Source organism: Mobula hypostoma, chromosome 4 (assembly GCF_963921235.1).
Source record: "Mobula hypostoma chromosome 4, sMobHyp1.1, whole genome shotgun sequence".
NCBI lineage: Eukaryota > Metazoa > Chordata > Chondrichthyes > Myliobatiformes > Myliobatidae > Mobula > Mobula hypostoma.
The window spans coordinates 148,431,152-148,452,955 of NC_086100.1; the positions used below are offsets into that span (position 1 = coordinate 148,431,152).

General features: G+C 42.5%; 1 protein-coding gene across 6 annotated transcripts in view; it reads left to right on the forward strand.

Annotated features, from left to right (window-relative positions):
• Positions 1–21,804, forward strand: part of LOC134345661 (serine/threonine-protein phosphatase 2A 55 kDa regulatory subunit B gamma isoform) — a 303,919-nt gene that overhangs the window by 194,047 nt on the left and 88,068 nt on the right. For all 6 annotated transcript variants that reach the window (XM_063046679.1, XM_063046683.1, XM_063046680.1 and 3 more), the window contains one exon: positions 17,842–18,019. In XM_063046679.1, the coding sequence (XP_062902749.1) occupies positions 17,842–18,019 (178 nt within the window). The remainder of the gene's footprint in view (positions 1–17,841; positions 18,020–21,804) is intronic.

Here is a 21,804-nt window from a genome sequence, read left to right on the forward strand (position 1 = left end):
CTGTAACTGGTTAGTGGTTGGGTATTTCAGTTGTTCATTCTTGCCTTTCACAGCTGCTGCTTGTTCTCTGCAGCACTGTGGAGGTCGTTCTCGTAGTACAGCTCCCTAGTGAACTGATTTCCTCTGGGTGTATCTACTGAGTGCAGTGTCTTCCCATTTTTTAGATGTAATGTTGAATTTCTTCAGGTTGTTCCTGATGCTACCTTTGAGGCATTCCTTTTGGCCACCAGGGGCTCGCTGACTGACCTTCAACTGGGCATGAAAGATCTGCTTGTGGAGGCACGAGTTTAGCATCTGGATGACATGACATCAGAGTTGGTTTTACTTTATGGTGGAGATGCTATTCACGTTGGCTTCTTCCAGTATGCTGGTGTTAGTGCACCTGTCTTTTCAGATGATCCTGAATCTGTCTTAATATTCTTTGGTATTGTTCCAGGGCTTTCGGGTGTCTACTGTAGGTGGTCTGTGATGCAGCTCTAAACAGCAATGTAGGAAGGATGACTACTCCATAGAGCAAGTGTTTCGTTTGGACCTTTAAGTTGCAGTTTTCAAAGACTCCCTTCCTTAAGCTTGCATGGGTTCCACGAGGACTACTCAGTTTGTGGTTGATCAGAGTAGATGTTAGATTTTGATTAGAGAATGCTGCCAAGGTAGGGGAAGTGGTTTGCATTTTCAAGGGTGATATTGTCAACTTTTATGGAGGTCTGGATAAATGTTTGGATGGCTGATACAGGACCACTCATTTTTATATTCAAAACAAGACCCAGGGCCCTTTATGCCTTGGCAAAGGCATTCAAGATACATTTGAAAGGTCGTCTTTAGAGTGTGCTGTGATGGTGTTGGCATCTGCATACTGAAGCTCCTTGATATTGGTGGTGCTGACCTTGTTCTCGGTCTTGAACCAGTTGAGATTTGAAAAGGCTGTTGTCCATTCAATACACAGCTGTGATTCCCTGCGGCAGATCTTGGCCAGTCAGGTGAAGGACAGCAGCAATAAAGGTGGTGAATGATACAGCCCTGTTTGACTCCTGTCCAGACAGTAAAGGGTTCTGATTCAGTGCCACTGTTGCTGAGTGTTTAGGCTGACTTGCCATTATGCAGTAGCCTCAGTATTCATCAGTACTGTGGCTTTCTTGCTTTTCATGCTCCTGATGGCATCATGGACCTCTCTTATTCTGGGAGGTTCCCCCATATCTTCCCTCACAGGTTTCTTGAGGGTTTGGTTGGTTACCTCTGGTTCAGCAGTGCTGTCGTGGTTAAGAGCTCTCTCAGTCAATTTTTGATATCCTTACGATCCTTTAGCGAGTTCTTCACATTCTCTAATTTCAGGGGACTTAACCTGCAGTAACTTGCACCATAGATTGTTTTGGTGGCACTGAAGAAGTCTCTAGTATCACCAGAGTGCGAATTTCTGGATTTCTGGGGCTTTCTCAGGGCTCCCTTACCCTGCGCTCTACATTTGCTGTGGGAGTAAGTTTCTCTTTTGGCCCTGCTGCTAATGTGGTTCTGCCAGGCACAAAAGGCTTTCATTTTCTTGGAGATAAGTTGTTCTATCTCCATGTTATTCTCATCAAACCAATCCTGAAGTTTTCTGGACTTGCACCCAAGGATGTTTTTGCAGGTAGAGAGGATGGTTGATTTGAGCAGACCCCGGTGTTCTTTGATATCCTCCAGATATCCTTGTTGGAGGTTTTACTCAAATGAGGCCTGAATGTGCTGCTGGGTGGCAGTGTCAAATAAGCTTTCAAGATTTAGTCTAGGCCCAGTCTGCTTTTTATGAATCCTCCTCTTTTTCAGGAGTCTTGACATGGTGGAGCGGATAAGTGATTATCTGAACAGCAATTATCTGTGCCAATCATTGGCAGGGCAGACGGGTTTCAGAAAAAGCAACTAGGTCACTCTGACATCTCCTCAGTTCATCGGTGATGATCAGTTTCCTCTCTGGTTGGTCACTGGTTACGTTATCTCTCAGAGTGCGTACATTCCAGGCTCCAAAGGCAATGTTCCTTTTGTCTTGGACCTCATATGGTGATCCTTCTGGGTGCGTGAATCCAATCAAGAGGTTTCAAAGCAGGCTGTTTTTTTTTAGGCACCTTTTTTCAGCCTCTTCTCTGAGTGGGGTGAACAGAATGGATCCTAAATAGGGCTGCTCATTTGTGGGTGCTCTTTCTGCCTCAGCCCAAGAGCCCAGCGACTGACAGCCACCATCCAATGTGCCAGCTGGTCACAGACCTCACAATCCAGCCCCCTTCCCCACTTGCTGATCACCATGGGACTGCAGTAAATCCAGATGTTACGATAGATTGCCTTAATGGGAAAACACCTGTGCATGACTTTGTTTAATGAGGGGAGACTGATACACACGCTGCCACCACATGGTCCTTGGCAGATGGGTGGGGGTTGTGGTGGGGGGGTCAAGGTCAATGATATGCAGTGCAGGGTGACTGGTGACCATTGCATTCACCATTGCAGTCTTTCTTCTCCACTGGCATTGTGAAGTGTCCTCATCTTCGGCCAGCTCCACCAATGAGGTCTTGGTTGGATCGCTCTTTGTCTGGAACCTCTCACCCTTGACCTTACCGCCATGAGTGACCCTGCCAGAAGCTAAACTCCTCCAGAAGTCATCATTCTTGGGATTTCAGGAACTCACAAGCCTCTCCACCGTGATAAAGTGACAACCCTTGGAGAAGGATCTGTTTTTACTTGGACAACAGTCAGTAGAACTGAGGCAAAAGTAGTGAGGTAATGGACATCATCTGGATTACAAAGGGGGAGGTCTTTGCTGTCTTGAGGATAAATCCCAAGGGCCTGATAAGGTGTCGCCTCAGACCTTATGAGAGGCTATTGCAGAAGTTGCATTGGCTCTGGCAGATGTACTTAAGCTATCCTTCAATTTTCTGGCACCTCCCCCATTGCTAAGAATATTTTGTGTTGTCCCATTGTTTCAGAAAGGCTCTAAGAATCAGCCTGGAAATTATAGTCCAGTGAGTCTGATATCAGTCGTGGGTAAATTATTCAGAAGGTATTCGAAGTGACAGTAAGTATTTGGATCTATAGGGCCTGATTATGAATAGTCATTATGGTTTTGTGCAGCTCATGTCTAATAGAACCTAGAACAGTACAGCACAGAAGCTGGCACCTTGGCCCATAATGTTGTGCTGAAACAATTAAATTACTAATCAATAGGCCATCTAAACTAATCCCTTCTGCCTATACAATGTCCATATTCTTCTGCTTTCCTCTCATCCATGTGCCTATCTAAGCATCTCTTAAAAGTCCCTAATGTATCTATCTCGACCACCCCAGGCAACGTATTTCAGACACCCACTACTCTGTTTTCAAAAAGAAAGAAAAATACCCTCAAATCCCCTTTGAATTTGCCCCCTTTCACTTTAAATGCCTGTCATCTGGTATTAGAAATTTCTGCCCTGAGAAGATGCTGTGACTTTGTTAATGCCTCTCATGATTTATAAACCTCTATCAGATCTCCTCTCAGCCTTCATTGCTCCAGGAAAAAAAAACAAGTTTGTCCAACCTCTTGTTATAGCACATGCCATCTAATCCAGCCAGAAAACTGATAAACATCTTCTGCACCCTCTCCAAATCCTCAATATCCTTTCTCTAATGGGGTGACCAGAACTGTGTGCAATACTCCATATGCAGCTTAACTAGAGTTTTATAAAGCTGTAGCATAACTTCCTGACTTTGACCTTAACAGTATATTGTCTCTTCACATTTGACCTACCAACGTGCAGCATTTCAAATTCAGCTGGGTTAATCTCCATCTGCCATTTCTGCAACTGTATCTGCAACTGATCTATATCCCACTGGATTCCTTGCAAGTCTTCTACGCTTTGCACAACACCATCAATCTTCATATCATTTGCAGACTTACTACCCTTTGTCTTGAGCCCATCACCCCTACTGGGGCAAAGGCTGTGGACAACAGCTCACCAAAGTTCTCCATCCTGAGCCGAAGGTTAATCGACCCTGTGACTTCCACTTTCAACACACAACTTTGTGTGTCTTCCAGGCAAAGATCATTCCCCTCCCAGGAATGAGGTATTTGGAACTTCCATTGCAGTTTCTGCAATTCTGGGTTATTTGGGATGGGGTTGCTAGCCCCATGGCCAATTCTCTTGCTTTCGCAGCCAGGCTTGGGTCTGTTCGATGGCGGAGGTTTACTAACCCACCCATGTACATTTTCATACAGGTCATCCAGATAATTACAAACAACAGATGTTCCAGTACAGATTCCTGTGGAACATCACTAATCACAGATCTCCTGCTAGCTCTCTTTGATCACTACCCTCTGTCTGCTTATGGGCAAGCTAGTTCTGAATCCAAACTGCCAATTCATCATGGATCCCATGCAATCTAATCATCTGGATCAGCCTCCCATGAGGGACCTGGTCAGACACCTTACTCAAATCCGTACAGACAACATCCAAAGCACTGTTTTTATCAATCACTCATGTCGCCTCTTCAAAAACTCAATCGTTAGCAAAACAGGACTTGCCCTGCACATGCTGGCTCTCTCTAATTAGGCCTCAGATTTCCATAAGTTCATAAATCCTATCCCTAAGGATTCTCTCCTGTAACTTCCCTACCACTGATGTGAAACTCACTTGTTTATAGTTTCTATGATTATCCTCGGTTGCCTTCTTGAATAATGGAACAGCATTAGCTACTTGCCAGTCCTCCAGGGTCTCACCTGTGGTGAGAGAGGACTCAAAGATACTGGTGAAGGCATCAGCAATTTCTTTGCTTGCCTTTCTCAAAAACCTGGGGACTTATCCAACTTAATGCACCCAGCACCACCTCTTCCCCTGTCTCCATCAAGATGGCGGCTGTGTATAACACACCTCTGGCCAACATCTTCTGGATAGATCATGAAACCATCTTTTTTTTAACTTTTTTCCCCCTTTTATATTTGTTTCTTATCTTGAATGTGATTCTGGAACCATTGGAGCTTGTGTTTTGCTGTTCAGAGATCATTTAGGGGCTTCAGTACTCTGAGTCTCCAAGAGGATTCTGGGAGGTAGAAGCAGCGTGCGTGGACCTCGTAGTGGGTGAGCTATAGGGCAGGATGCAAGCCGATGTTTGTCTCCATTTCAGAGTATAACTTCCATTGCTCGCTGATTAAAGCGATGAGGGAGGTTGAAGCATCGAAGTGAGTGCAGTGGGTGAGTGATGGCTGCTTGCCTTTTGATTGGTTGCTCCATACTGCAGAGGGGAGAGCCTGCTGCTGCACCCAGAGAGTATTGCCCAGGTTTCTTCTGCATTTTGGATGTGGACTTGGACTATAGTTCCTTTTTTTTTCTAGTTTTTATATTGTATTTTTTTTGCCCAATTTTTTTTTTGAGTGTGGGTAGAGGGATGGGGGGGGTTGATATGACTGATCCATTTTTGTTCATTTTCTTTTGTGCAGGAGGAGGGATTTGGGGGTTGATGTGTCTGTTCCAATTTTGTTCGTTTTTTTGTGGGGAGGTGGGATTTGGAGGTTGATGATTGTGCTGCTTTCCTTTTCTTTCTTGGTTTCATGGCTACCTGGAGAATTGAAGAATTTGAGTTGTAAACTGATAATAAATGAACCTTTGCACCTCAATGCTTTAGCATATCAATACGCTTGGCATTAATCTTCGTATTCTTCACGTCTTCTCCTTGGTAAATAGTGATTTTTAAGTAATCATTAAGGACCTCACCCACATCCTCCACATCCAAGTAAATGCTTCCCCCTTTATCCATGAATGGTCCTGTCCTCTCCCTAAGTATTATCTAATCTTAACGTAAGTATCAAATGCCTTGGGTTTCTGTTTAATCCTACTTTTCATGACGCCTCCTGGCTTTCTTAATGCCCTTAGTTTTTGTTTCTGACTTCTTTATAATCCTCAAAGGCTCTGTTTGATTCTAACTTCCTCGGCTTTGCATACGTCACCTTTTTCTTCTTGACTAAATTTTATTACCTTGCCATCCTTGTCCTTCCTCTGACAGGAACATACCTGTCCTGTACTCTTTACAGAGGAGTCAATCCTGCTGAGTTTTTCTAGGAATTTTCCAAGAAGGTTAATGAAGGGAAGGCAGTGAATGTTGTCTACAAGGCCTTTGACTAAGTTCTTCATGGGAGGTGGGCCCAGAAGGTTAAGTTGCTTAGCATTAAGGATGAAGTAGTCAAATGGATTTAATATTGCCTTAGTGGGAGAAGCTAAAGACTGGAAGTAGTGGTTTGTCTCTCTGACTAGAGGCCTGTGACTTGTGTGCCGGTGATTGGTGATGGCTCCATCATTGTTTATCATCTATATTAATGATTTAATATAAACTGTATCAACAAATTTTGAGATGACACCAAGATTTTGAGGCTTCATAAGCAGTAAAGAAGGCCATCAATGCTTGCTGTGTGATCTGAAGCAGCTGGCAAAATAGGCTGAAAAATTGCTACTTGGAATTTAATGCAGACAAGTGTGTGATGTTGCACTTTGGCAGGACAAACCAGGGTAAGTCTTACAGTGAATGGTAGGGCAGTATGAGACCTGCAGTGGGACAAAGAGACCTGGTAGGGCAGTATGAGACCTGCGGTAGAACAAAGAGACCCGGTAGGGCAGTATGAGACCTGCAGTGGGACAAAGAGACCCAGTAGGGCAGTATGAGACCTGCAGTGGGACAAAGAGACCCGGTAGGGCAGTATGAGACCTACAGCAGAACAAAGAGACCTGGTAAGGCAGTATGAGACCTGCGGTAGAACAAAGAGACCCGGTAGGGCAGTATGAGACCTGCAGTGGGACAAAGGGACCCAGTAGGGCAGTATGAGACCTGCAGTAGAACAAAGAAACCCGGTAGGGCAGTATGAGACCTGCGGTTGAACAAAGAGACCCGGTAGGGCAGTATGAGACCTGCGGTAGAACAAAGAGACCCGGTAGGGCAGTATGAGACCTGCAGTGGGACAAAGAGACCCGGTAGGGCAGTATGAGACCTACAGCAGAACAAAGAGACCTGGTAAGGCAGTATGAGACCTGCAGTAGAACAAAGAGACCTGGTAGGGTAGTATGAGACCTGCAGTAGAACAAAGAGACCTGGGGATACAGATTTAAAATTTCAGGTAGATAGAGTAATAAAAAGAGGTTTTGGCACATAGGCCTTCATAAATCAGGGAGTTGACTGTAGGAGCTGGGGTATCACATTGAAGTTGTATGAGACGGTGGTGAGGCTGAATTTAGAGTATCATGTGCAGTTCTGGTCACTTATCTGCAGGAAAGGTGTCAATAAGCTTGAAAAGGTGCAGAGAAAATTTACAAGGATGTTGGCAGGACTTGAGCACCTAAGTTGTAAAGAAAGGTTGAATAGGTTGGGACTTTATTCACGGGAGGGCAAAAGAATGGGGTGTGATCTTATCGAGGTATAGACAGGGTGATGGCATGCAGGCTCTTCCTTTCTGGTTGTGTGAGGTAGAACTAGAACTCGAACTCATAGGTTTAGGTGAAAGGTGAAACAATTCAGGGGAATCTGAGGGGAGTTCCTCAAAGTGTTAGTGTAGAATGAGTTGCCAGTGAAAATGGTAGATGCAGGTGCAATTGTAACATTTAAGAGAAGTTTGGATATGTACATGAATGAGAGGTGTATGTAAGCCTATAGTTTAGGTGTTGGCAGATGGAACTAGTCAGAAAATAGTCACATAGACTTGATAAGCTGAATAGCCAGTTTCTGTGCTGCAGTGCTCTGAATCGGAGTTTTAACAATTACTACTTACTTCAGCAATCAGATCAAAAGGTTTTGAATTTACTTTATTTTTCCAGGCATGGGGTAGAACTATATATAGTTTAATGAGGAAGGAATTTTGGCTGATTCTCCAGGAAGAGCGAGCTTTGAACATATATGAGGCTGCTTCTATCAGTTCAGAATCATAGGTAGGAAGTCAGTGTTCTTCTGAAAATGAAAATGTACACTTCAGCCCCAGTGCTACACAAGGAAATGTGTCCTATTGCTGTGTGGGCTGCTGGGGAATGATTTTCTTGAGTACAGAGTGCAAGGCATGACCTTCTAAAGGAGCAATTTGCTGTGGATGTACTGCTTCAAATGGCTTAGCTGATGCTTTCAGTTACAGGTTGGAAATGAATGAGGAAAGTTTACAATTCTGATAGAGAGTCAAGATATTCTCGCTTTGGAGGTGGGCACTCAGGGAAAAGGTCAAAGTTACTAATCGCTTCCTCTGAAAGCAGTGGAAGACCTTGGCCTACTCTTGATACTGCAAGGACTCTTATGGTTTCCCATGAATGTGTATTTGTATATTGCACCAGAGGCAGCAAATGTGCATAGCTATTGCTATATCAGTTGCTGCAAATGTATCATATCTGAGGAAGGTGATAATGTTTCCCGTTGTGTGTTGTGCAGAAATAAACACAATCGAATCTCGCTTTCAAATGTGTCATGCAGCATGAAACCCAAGTTAAACAATTAATTTTTTTTAGATTAGATTATATTATGAGGACACAGTCCTCTTTTATTGTCATTTAGTAATGCATGCATTAAGAAATGATACAATGTTCCTCCAGTGTGATATCACAGAAACACAAGACAGACCAAGATTGAAAAACTGACAAAAACCACATAATTATAACATATAGTTACAACAGTGCAAACAATACTGTAACTTGATGAAGAGCAGGCTATGGGCACGGTAAAAAAAAGTTCAAAGTCTCTCGAAAGTCCCATCATCTCATGCAGACGGGAGAAGGAAGAAAACTCTCTTCCTGCCATGAGCTTCCAGTGCCGCAAACTTGCCAATGCAGCATCCTGGAAGCACCCGACCACAGTCCAACTCTGAGTTGTCCGAAAACTTCGAGCCTCCGACCAGCCCTCCGACACCAAGCACCGAGCACCATCTCTGCCGAGCACTTTGACCCCAACCTCGGCCGCCAGCAACAGGAAAAGCCAAGGATTTGGGACCTTCCCTCTAGAGATTCTTGATCTCACAGTAGCAGCGGCAGTGAACCGGGCATTTCAGAAGTTTCTCCAGATGTTCCTTCATGCTTCTCATGTCTGTCTCCATCAAATCAGAATTGTGCATGGCCCCTATTTAACAAATACGATATCACTTCATTGGAGAGGCCGTGCGTGCTGCGAATTTCAAAATGTAGTCAAGCATGAGCTCCTTATCCAAGAGTCAAATGGACAATTAAGTGGTGAACTATCTAGTTCATTAAATCACATCTGTTATTTTATATTCCGAGTATTTATAAATATTCAGTTATGCAAGAATATGTTCTACTGACAAAGAAAGACAACTCTTAATTGCAAAGAGAGCACGACAGTGCCTCTACTTCCTCAGTCTGCGGTGATTTGGCTTTTCATCAGAAACCTTGGCAAACTTGCGTAGGTGTTTGGTGGAAATTGTGCTGACTGGCTGCATTACAGCCTGGTATGGGAACACCGATGCCTTTGAGTGGAAAATCCTACAAGAATAGTGGATTCAGCCCTGTACATCACAGGTAAAATGCTCCCAAACATTAAACACATCTACATGAAACGTTGCCATAGAAAAGCAGCATCCATCATCAGAAATCCTCACCATCCAGGCCATGCTGGTTTCTCACTACTGCCGTCAGGTGCCTCAGGACATGCACCACCAGGTTCAAGAACAGCTACTACCCCTCAACCATCAGGATCTTGAACAAAAGGATAACTACAATCATTCTATTTCTGGTGTTCCTGCAACCAATAGTTTTAGTTTAAGGATTCTTTATCTTGTTATTTATTGCTGTTTATTTATATTTCTATTTGCACAGTTTGTTCATTGATCCTGTTTACAGTTACTCTTCTATAGATTTGCTAAGTATGCCCGCAGAAAAGAAGCTCAGGATTGTATATGGTGACGTGTGTGTACTCTGATAATAAATTTTACTTTGAACTTTGAGGTTATTCCTCTCGGTCATCTTTTAGGGTCCTCTTGGATCTTTTGGTAAGTTGCCTTGGTATGATTTGATGTGTACAAGGTACTGTGGAAAATAGTCCTAAAACTAATTTGCTGAGACTGACTGTAAGCATGCTACTATTACAAAGAACAACAAAGGAAATTTTTCTCTTCTCTTTTTAAGTTACAGAGTTGATATTCTTTAGTGGTGATTTAATATCTTGGCAATTCTTGACCAATTTAGCAAGGATTTTGACTACTTCATTTTCAGTGTAGGTGTGAGATGAAATTAATTACTGTTTTTGTATTTATTCTTGTCCATAAACATTTCCAAATGCTTCTCTTCAGTTTGATTGCGAGTGCTTAATCTCCATCATATCTTTATGCCAGATTAGTTGTTTTCTAAATTTTCCCTTTGGCTGCATTCCTCTTGGATCTCAGACACATTAATTTGGCTTTAGGAAAAATGAAAGAGTTCCTCTTTCAGAAACAATGAGGCAGATATTCATGAATTTCAGATAATTTGAAAGAGGAGAGATTACCTTTCAATTCGGTTAAACAACTTTTAACATTTGGCATATTTATTATAATGTTTGAAAGATATTCCATTTGTCCCTTTTGTTTGGTCTCCCCCACTGCTTAATACATGGCAATGTTGTCATTGCAAAAAGATTAATTTTGTCTTGCATCTTGGAAAATTGCATCCATTATTCTGTGAGGTAGCAAGACATAGATAACAGCCCCCATGCAGGCCACTGTTGTAATAATTTTCTCCAGTTGAAGGGGATTAATTTTGATTAAACCATCCAGTTTATTAGCCAAGCTGTATGTTAAGCATTGAAATGTAACATTTTGCCCATAAATCCATTGCACGGGTCATAAATCTCAAAATTAAAAAGAGGCTGATGTACTCTTGCTCTGCAGGCTCTAGTATAATAAAAACTGTTGCCATATTACTCCAGTGGATTTTACAATGCCTTTGAGCTCTCAAGGCAAACAGCAATTGCATTTTTGAGATAATTAGAACAGAGGCAGAGGACAATAAAGAAGAGAAATTAATGACCACATTGTTCAAAAACAGTAACAGAAATACCAGTAACTAACTTTATTTACAGTCAGAAGATTGAACTAGTACTTGCCAACCATGGAGATAGCCACTTTATGCCATCTGCTCATTGGAGCAGCAGGTCCTTCACTGCATTCCACTGGTATATGGGCTTTCTTCAGCCTTTGGTCAGTGGCCCTGTGGTTACATGCTACAGCTTTGTTGAGACTGTACACTGAATGACAGGAGATCTGTTTGTGTTAGACTTTGGGAAAGATGAATATCTTTCCCAAGATGGTGCTGCAACAAACAACAATGTTTTGCAGAGAGTTCACGAAGCTACGAGATACTCTAATGGATATACATCTTCTTCTGAACTGCAATCGCTACAGTCTGTAATTTCCCTTGTAAAGATGTACTTTTGAATTGACTTAACGATCTGGCACTCGTGCAATCTCTTATGGGATTCAGCAAACTAGACTCTGTTGCAGGTATGGCCAGCGTGGCTGTTGCTGGGGGTGGATGCTGCGTCAAAGCCTGATAGTGGAAGATCATCTGAGGCAAGAGGAGAAAGCAGGTCTTCAGCGTTGTTTGCTTGCATTTGACCAGTCTCCCCTTCTCCTCGCTACTACCTTCGGGTGGGGAGTGCAGAAGTCTTGGGTTTCAGGCTACCAGGTTCTGGAGCAGTTGGTGCCCAGCAGCCACTGGGTTCCTGGATTAGTGCTGAACAAGTTCCATAGCTGTGGACTCACTTCTGGGGATTCTGCAGTTCATGTCCAATGTGTTACTATTTACTTTTTTTACTATTTGCGCAATTGGATATGTGGCGGTTGTCTGTGGTTTATTTTGGTGAATTCCATTGTGTTTCTTTGTTTTGTGTGTGCTTGCAAGAAGGTGAATCTCAAGGTTATAAATGATTTACATGCTTTGACAATTTGGGATCGGGGTCTTTGTGGGGCAGGGTGCGAGGCCATTCCGCTCTTCAAAAATTGATGTATTGGGAAATGTCACGTGTTCCTTTGTCTGTCACCTGTCCAAAACAGAATGAGATATTATCAATGCACAAGTGGTATTCAATGTTTTACAGCAGAATAGTTTGGTTCTGTTGGATGTTGTATATCTCTGCCTTCCTTGGGTGGATTAGTTTCAACTTGATTGTAGGGATGTATTGGTAGTTGACTAAAGGCTCTAACTGCTTGTGTTGTCAATTACATGTTAGGAGTACTTCTGACTTGCCCGGTACACTGAATCCTACTGTTGCACAAACCTCTTGCAACCTGATGTTTCTGGAAAAATTGGTACTATGTCCCAGGAAGTAGAGCATTCTATGAGTAGCAACTTGGCTTTATTTGACAGACCCTGTGGACCTTCCTTTGGATTGTCTTTGCATAGCTATCAAAAGTCGTTGATTTGAATCCCAAGTGCTGCTTTCTGGGGACACGAGACTGTAAATCTGAAGCAACGCACACAAAATGCTGGAGGAGCTCAGTATATTGGGCAGCATCTTTGGAGGGAAACGGGCTGTCGATGTTTAGGGCCAAGACTCTTCATCAGAACCAGAAATAAAAAAGCAGAAGCCAGGAGGTGACAGGATTCAGCTTTTTCTTTTCATTCCTGATGAGCGATTTCAGCTTTGAGTCATTGATGGTCGATTTCTCTCTATAGATGCTACCTGAGCTACCGAGCTCCCCCAGCTTCAACTGACTTTCCTTCTGTAAAGTACACATGCTAAATTGATTGAATTTTGATATGGGATCTTGTACTAAAGTCTTTTCTTTTCTTTTTTAAATGTTTTTATTGAGTAAGTATACAAAAAAGGTAAGCCATATAAACATTAATACAATGTTAAAGTATAATAAAATTCCAAAAGATAACAATACCAAAAAGAAAATACTACAATGTAACTAAAGTCGAGAACCCAGAGTTTGGTAATTACCACCAATGGGACACATCTCCCAAAGCCCGAACTGGATGTAGTGAGATTATGTTGGTAGAAATGAATTGGTTCGGGTGGGAAGGAGCATGTAGGTGGTAGAGTACGAGAAGGGGTAATGAAGAGAGGGACTGATGCCTGGAGGCTGTTATGTCCCAAGAGATGTGATTATTCTAGTATTCTCACCATCCAACTGCAATTATTTTGGGCTGTTTACAATCATCATATAAAATTATCACTCGTATTGAATTAACAGTATTGGTGTGTCATATTTCCCATTAAATTTGAATTATTATGTCTCCTGATTGGAGTATGAATCCTGGAAACAAGATGCTGGTGTTTAATGTTTAGTTGCTGAACAGGTCTCGGTTGTATTTAAACTGGGCTCAGTTAATCGAAAGTTTATTAAAACCAAAATGTATTTCCAATCCCATTCTTCTGAGATGTGCCTATTAAAAATACTTATTAACTGATTTAGCCAACTGCCCAGACATTTGAAATAAGGCTGTGTTCACTCTTGCAGAGGATCTAATTCTGCAGTGATGTCGTTCAGGCAGTGTCACTGATAAATTAATTTGTTCTGCACCTGTTTTTCTCTCTCATTTTCACAAAGATGATATTCGTCATGGAGATACAGCATATAAATGGGCTGTTCAATTAGAATCTGTGCCAATGACCAAGCACCTATTTACACTAATCATATCCTTTTACCCATTTAATCTTCCTCTGTGCACACTAACTCCTCCCAGATTCTACCAGTCACTCTCACACATGATATTAGTCAATCCAATCACGAATTGGGTCCTGCTAAAGGGTCTCGGCCCAAAATGTCAACCGTATTCTTTTCCGTAGATGTTGCCTGGCCTGCTGAGTTCCTCCAGCATTTTGTGTGTGTTGCTTTAATCGTCAATCCAATCCCAGTTCCAAGCCACGTCCCACTATTCCCATCCTGACCTTTGGGCTTTTCAATATAGCAGAGCAGCAGTGTAATCTTATTTCCAAATGTATTTCCAGGCTTCTAGCACCTTCCCTGAGTATTTCCCCAGTCTCATGCACTATCTGAAGTTACTATGGAAGCCAGTCAAAACTCACAGATGAGTTTACTTCCTCATCCATGTAACACATCGTACTCTGGCAGCACTTCTTTTTTAAACACGTCTGATAGGATGGTCAAATTGTACTACCTAATGATTTTTTAAATGAATTTGTTTGACTAAATGGAATAATCTTATATGAGGAAGATTGAATTTAGTGAGAATATTTTTCTTGGGTTACCATTATTTTCATGTCCCAAGCCACAGATTGACTTTCATGGGAATATGGATGAATCAGTTTCCCCCAAAATAATTCCAAGTAAGCAAATAAAATTTTGCTTTGCTAATTCTGGTAAATCAGTGACCCTCATTATAACCTTTTTTCAAGAAGTGAATTGATGAGCAATTGGGCCCAATATTTTGAATATGCAAGTAAGGATACATAGAACAGTAAAACATGGGAGAAAGCCCTTCGGACTACAATGTTGTGCCAAGCTAATTAAAATCAGTAACCAAATGCCCAACTAAATTAATCCCTCCTGCTTACACAATGTTCATGTCCTTCCGTTTCTTGTACATTTAGGTGCCTACCCAAGAACCTCTTGAACACCACCTATTGTATTTGTCTTTACGATCACCACAGGCTGCACATTGCAGGGAACTTCAAATCTCTTGTGTGTTTTGTAAAACAAACTTGCAATGCACATTTCCTTTAGGTTAGCCCCTCGCACCTTAAACACATGCCATCTGGTATTAGATATTTCAACCCTGGAGAAAAGTCACTAGCTGTCAACTTTATACCTTTGATAATCTTACAAACCTTGATCAGATATTTTGTCAGCCTCTGCTGTTCCAGTGAAAAGCCAAGTTTGTACAGCCATCCCTTAAAGCACATAGTTTCTAATCCTGGTGAACCTCTTCTGCACCCCCATCCAAAGCCCAGGTATCCTTCCTGTATTGGGACGACCAGAATTGCGTACTGCTCCAGATGCAGCCTTACCTGAGCGTTATAAAGCTGTTACATAATTTACTGACCTCTGAACTCAGTGCCTCAACTAATAAAGGCAAGCATGCCATATGCAATCTTTTCCACCTTGTCAATCTGTGTAGCCACTTTCAGGGGGCTATCAACTTGGAGCACAAGATCCCTCTGCTCATCACTGTTAAGGATTTTGCCTTTAACGGTGTACTGTCCCTTCTCATTTGTTTTTTCAAAGAGCAATACTTTACATTTGGCTGGGTTAGACTCAATCTGCCGTTTCTCCGCTCATAACTGCAACTGATACATATCCTGCTTTATACTTTGCCAGTTTTCTATGCATAATTCCAGAAATTATGAATGGGGGTGGGGGAAGCATAATGGCAGTTGGTGAGAAAATCGGTATTTGGTTTGTTTTGAATTAGAGCCTTGCCCCCCCCCCAAAGGGAGAGAGAAAGTGGGAAATGAACATTGATTGAACTGTTGTTGTGATTGCTTAGGACAGTGAGGAATGGTGCATACGGTGAGAGGCTATTAAAATAGATATGAACAACAAAGCAATAAAACAGTTTTCAGTGGCACCATCTTGCCCCATTAATCCATCAATATGAGAGAAATCTATCAATTAAAGCCATTTGTTTGCAGTCACGTATTAGCGGAACCACCAAAATTTTTCATTCATTTTTTAAATTGAATTATGGTCATTTCTACAATTCTTCTTGTGCAGGAATGAGACTTTAAATCAGTCGTTAGCTGAAATGATCATGCGAATGCAGCAAAGCTCTTGGGGATATGTAGCAGTGTGAAATACAGTGCCTGTCAGTGGATTTCAGAGAAAAGGTCATAAACATTGACGGATAATGTGCCTGCATGATATTGTGAAAAAGCTTCGTGTGATGCAGCTTCACGGCCGACTGACAAGTGCACTACTGCACTTTGTAGAGCTGGAGTAAACTATGCCAATGATAAAATTCTTGAGGAATACGCAATGATTGCTTTTATTTTTGGTAGTACATTGCATTTATAAGATAACTTCAGTTGATCAGTAAACCTGCAAATATTTTCTCTTTGCTCAGCAATTGAATCATGTAACTGAGCATTGCAAACAGAGGTTTCATTACAAAATAAAACAGAAAGGATGTGCTGACATTGGAGAGGGTTCAAAGGAGGTTCATGAAAATGACTTCAGGATAAAAAGGCTTATCATTTGAGGAGCGTTTGATGGCTCCAAGCCTGTATTCACTGGAATTCAGAAGATTGGTGGGGGATGGAGGGGGTGTGGAATCTCATTGAAACCTATCGAATGTTGAAAGGCCTTGATAGTGGATGTGGAGAGGATGTTTCCTGTGGTGGGAGAGTCCAAGACCAGAGGACACAGCCTCAGAATAGAGGGGTGTCCTTTAGAATGGAGGTGAAGAGAAGTTCCTTTAGCCAGAGGATGGTGAATCTGTGGAATTCATTGCCACGGGCAGCTATGGAGGCTTAGCCATTATGTATATTTAAGGCAGAAGTTGATAGATTCTTGATTGGTCAGGGCATGAAGGGATATGGGGAGAAGTCGAGAGATTAGGGCTGAGAGGGAAATTGGATAAACCAGGATGAAATGGTGGAACAGACTCAATGGGCTAAATGGCCTAATTCTGCTCCAGTATCTTGTGGTCTTAATAGTACTTATTAATTGATTTAAGCAACTGACCAGACATCTGAAATAAGCCTGTGTTGAATCTCACAGAGGATCTAATTCTACAGTGATTTGGTTCAAGCTGTGACACTGCTAAGTTAACTTAATTTTAAAAAATTGATATACAGCACAGAGTAGGCCCTTCCACCCCTTTGAGCTACACCGCCCAGCAATCACCCAGTTTAATCCTAGCCTAATCGTGGGACAATTTGCAATTATATGCTCTTGTAATTGAATATTGAACTTGTTCATTTTGTATGACCCTTCGGTTGCTGTTCTACTTCTCTATGCATTTAATGTTCTAACTCAGATATGTCCACTGCTGAGACAGGAAGTAGAATGAACAGGTTTAAGATGGATATTATAGAAGGGTAGCAGTAAATACAGTTTTGAGGGATAATTAACAGAAGTGGGGGAGCCCATGACCAGGTGATGAATTAAGCCACCAAAAATGGGACAAAAGGGGTGGCACAACTGAATGGGATAATTTAGGCAGACACGCAAATGAATTGGAGGAGAGCGCAGAAAACTGAGTCGTTCAGCAATTCTATATATTTCTCCATCCGATTAAGAAATCAGAAGGGCCAGGATAAAAATATCACGAAGCCTGGTCAGTTTTCTTGACCATTGATTTTGATTAAGCTCAAAATGCCCTAGTATAAGAGGACAACCAAATTTATTTTGAGCTTAAAACCTGAAGTTACTTTTGGCACCTTGGTGATAGAGAATTGTTGTAGAATAAATGTTTTATTATGCTGTATGGTTTATTATATTTCAGTACCACCTTAATATTACAGTGCGCCATAGATAATTTTTCTTCAGTAGCCTGGTTATCTGACATGGATTGACACTCAATGCCAAATTTACATGTTCAAGTCAAACAGAAAATTTTCATTACTTGTGCTCTGGCATTTCCTCCTGCCTTTATGGAATGCAGATAACTAAACCCATGCAGAAAAATTTGATGCAGTTATAAATGTACGAGTTTAACTGACTTGGAAATGTTGCTTAAAATGTAAATCAACTAAAGATGTGCAAGTTGCGAATACAGATTTTTGAGATTCCCACTGCTTTTCCATTTGGAGCCATGGCTTTTAAAGGAATTCATTTATAACTATTTGAAGCTGAAGACTACTCTTTGAATATACTTCAGGTACCTGGACTGCTGGCGTCAATAGTACCTTTTGCTTAATACACTGAGAATTATAAAGGTGTTGAAGTTGATTACAAGTGATTGAATAATGCACTTTTGTTTCTCCCTGCAGGTCCCAGTACTGAAACCTATGGATCTGATGGTGGAGGTGACTCCACGGAAGATCTTCGCTAATGCTCATACCTATCACATCAACTCAATTTCAGTCAACAGTGACTGTGAGACGTATATGTCAGCTGATGACCTCAGGATAAACCTCTGGCACTTGGGAATAACAGACAGGAGTTTCAGTATCCTTTCACTGTGTTTGTATGTGATTATTGTTACTGAAATTAAGTGGGTAAAGGAGCTCGTACCTTGAGGCACTGATTAATCACAGGATGTTTAGAGACGTGCACTGCTAACATATCTTGCACATGTTTGTGTGTCGAAGTTATTATGGCTAGGTATATGCAAATATTACAATGACAATACCCCTTCTAGATTTTTTTGTTACTCAAACTAAACTTCTTGCAGTTCTACATAAGCTCTTTTTATTTTTACACCTATGCTATTCTTAATTGTTCTCATCCAAGTTTATTGTCATGGGCATTCACACCCATAGTATGAATACCATGAAAGTTAAGTTTTTGTAGTAGCAGAACTGAACATTGCAAATATGATGAGCAGAAATTGCATAAATCAAAGCAAGTTACTTGACAAAATAAGCATAATGAGCATTTTGAGGGAAAACCTAATTCTATCTCGGAAAATTTTTTTTATAGTCTGTTGAAGAACCTCATGGTAGTGGGGAAGGAGCTACTGTTGAACTTTGGGGTTGGGTCTTCAGCTGCCTGTATCTCCTGCTTCGTAGCAGCAGTGAGAAGAGGACATGGCCTGAATGGTGGCAGGCCTCAATGATGGATGTTACCTGCCGGAGATAACATCTCTTGTTGATGTCCTCAGTAGTGGGCGAGCTGTGCCCATGATGATTCTGGCCAAGTCCACCATTCTCTGTAGCCTCCTTGAGTTCCCTTGTCAGGTCGTGGTACACCTAGTTAGAATGCTTTCCACTGAACATCTGGAGAAGTTGGTCAGAGACTAGGGCACACTGAATTTCCTTAAACTTTGTGAGAGGTGCTGGTGCGCTGCCTTCAGGGTTGCATCTATGAGCTCTGCCTAGGAGAGATTCTCAGCTGCTAGCATCCAGGAAACTGAACCTTTTCATCCTTTCTAACATAGACCCTTCAATAAGGACTGGTGCTAGTTTGCCTAATTTCCCCTTCCTAAAGTTCACAATGGAAGTTGTGGCTGATATTGAGGCACCGGTCTACCAGCTGACCTATCTTACTCCTTTACCGCCTTGTCACCATTTGTGATTGCGCCAACAACATTGGTGTCATTGGCAAGCTTGGAGTTGGTGTTGGATCCGTGCTTAGCAGCACAGTAGTTGGTAAAGATTGGAGCAAGGTCTAAACATACGGCTTTGTGATGCACCTGTGTTGATGGTCAATGACAAGGTTAAGTTTCTAATCCATAATAGTTGCAAGTGTAGGAACTGAAGATCTAATTGCTGAGGGAGATTGAAACCAAAGTCTTTGTAACCCTCATTGAATTACTGATTGAACGAAATGAAGCACAAAATGATAGTGACTGCAAAAGTTATTGTTTAACTCTGAAGTGCTTGGAACCTTGAAGGAAGTGACTTCGCTTGGTGTTTGCTTGCATCAGTTGTTTTGGTTTATGATGTCACATCGGCTTGGCCAAGTGGTAGTATCACTTTCTGAGCCAGACTGCTGTAACTGTAGATTAATTTACTGAATCCAATAAGGAGCCGGCTGCCAACAGAAACTTATTTGTCTGGCAAGTTGCTCTGTTTTTAATATGATGAAACATCAAAGCTTGTTCAGCTGGACCTAAAAAGTGCAATACTGTTGTCTGCTCTTAACTGAGTGTGTTACCCACTACAAATGGCTAGCTGGAAACTGGTCACATTTGATGTTAATAGAATAAATTTGCTCCTGGTTATGTTTGATGAAAAGGAGGAATTGTATAAATAAATTATTTCCTTTATTATGGAACATTTTGGCACTTGTGGCTAAATTAATGCTTTCCCCTCAGTTTCTGATTGAGTAGTTCCACATATGGACAGGGTGCTTCAAAATGTAAAACTCAAACACGCTGTTTATGTTCTCACACCATTGTGTATGCCAGTTGCTATCCCACACCAGTACATATGACATCAGATGAGTAGGCTCCTCTCAGAAATTGGAGTACTCTACTAACATGTTTGCATCAAATACACACCCAATAATGTGCACCTGGAATTAAGTATAATAGGTTTCCCCAAATGATTGAAAAGCAAAGCAGAGACAAGATTCTGATGGTTCACTGTGGTCATCTTGTAGGTTTGTATAGTAAAAACATAGACAGTCTCTGGGTTAAGCACACCTGACTTATGAACACATCTACATATTTAATTCAAAAATCAGACATAATTATTTATTCCTGGATGTGTTTCAAACCTGCCAAATCAAGATCGATGGTGCTAAGGAAAGGGAAGATGGAGAACAAGTTCCAGTTCAGCATCGCAGGCACAGCCATCCCAACCATCACAGAAAAGCCAGTCAAGAGCTTAGGCAAAGTCTTTGACAGCTCTTTAAGGGACACAACATCCATTCAGGCAACCTGCACCGAGTTGGATGGCTGGCTAAAATCCGTGGACAAGTCTGGCCTTCCTGGGAAGTTTAAAGCCTGGGTGTATCAGCATGGCATTCTTCCCAGAATCCTATGGCCCTCCTCGTCTATGCAGTTCCGATCTCGACAGTCAAAACCTTAGAGAGAAGGGTTAGCAGCCACCTCAGGAGATGGCTGGAGCTGCCAAAGAGCCTGAGCAGCTTCGCACTCTATGGACACCACAACAAACTGCAACTGCTCTTCAAATCTTTGGAGGAAGAATTCAAGGTAGCAAGAGCCAGAGAAGTGCTACAGTATAGGGACTCAAGTGACCCGAAGGTGGCTAGAGCAGGGATCCAAGTAAGTACTGGCAGGAAGTGGAGGGCAGAGGAAGCTGTTCAGGAGGCAGAGGCGAGGCTGCGTCACAGGAGGCTGGTGGGAGTGGTCACACGAGGCGAAGTTGGGCTAGGATCCTTTCCAACTCCCCAAATGGACACCAGAGGGAAGGAAAGGGGTCGTCTAGTTCAGGAGGAGGTGAGAGCAGTAGTGGAGGAGACGAGAGCCTGCATGGCGGTGGGAATGAAGCAACAGGGAGTGTGGACAAGATGGGAGAATGCGGTTGAGGGGAAAGTGACCTGGGCTGATCTTTGGAAAGCCAAACCACACTGCATCCAATTTCTCATCCAGGCAGTCTACGATGTGCTTCCAAGCCCATCAAACCTGCACACATAGGGCAAGACAGAGTCATCTGCGTGCCCACTGTACTCCAAGCGAGGAACCCTGGAGCACATCCTCAGTGGCTGTGCAAGGGCACTTGGTGAGGGACGGTACAGGTGGAGGCATGATCAGGTCCTGAAGACCATCGCTGAAGCCGTCAGCGCAGGAGTTGAGTGGGCGAAGCGGTCCCGACCCTCCAAGCAGACCATTGCCTTTGTCAGAGCTGGGGAGCAGCCAATACCTGCCAAAAGAACATCTGCAGGCATTCTGACCTCTGCAAGGGACTGGCAGCTGTTGCTGGACCTCGAAGGGCAGCTGAAGTTCTCCAACCATATCGCAGCCACCACCCTGTAACCAGACATTGTCCTAGTGTCTGAGTCTACTAAACAAGTGGTGCCGCTGGAGCTGACAGTCCCATGGGAAGATAGCTTGGAAGAGGCCTTTGAAAGGAAGCTCTCCAAGTACGCAGGACTGGTCAGCAACTGTCAGCAGGCTGGATGGAGAGCGAGGTGTCTCCCAGTGGAGGTTGTTTGTAGGGGATTCGTAGCCCGTTCTTTAGTTAGAGCCTTCAGCATTTTGAGCATCGAGGGAGAGAGGTAGAGAGCCATCCGCAGTACCACCGATGCGGCAGAGAGGGCCTCAAGATGGCTGTGGCTCAAAAGAGGAGAGCCATGGAGTCATAAGTAGCTAGCCATCTGGACAC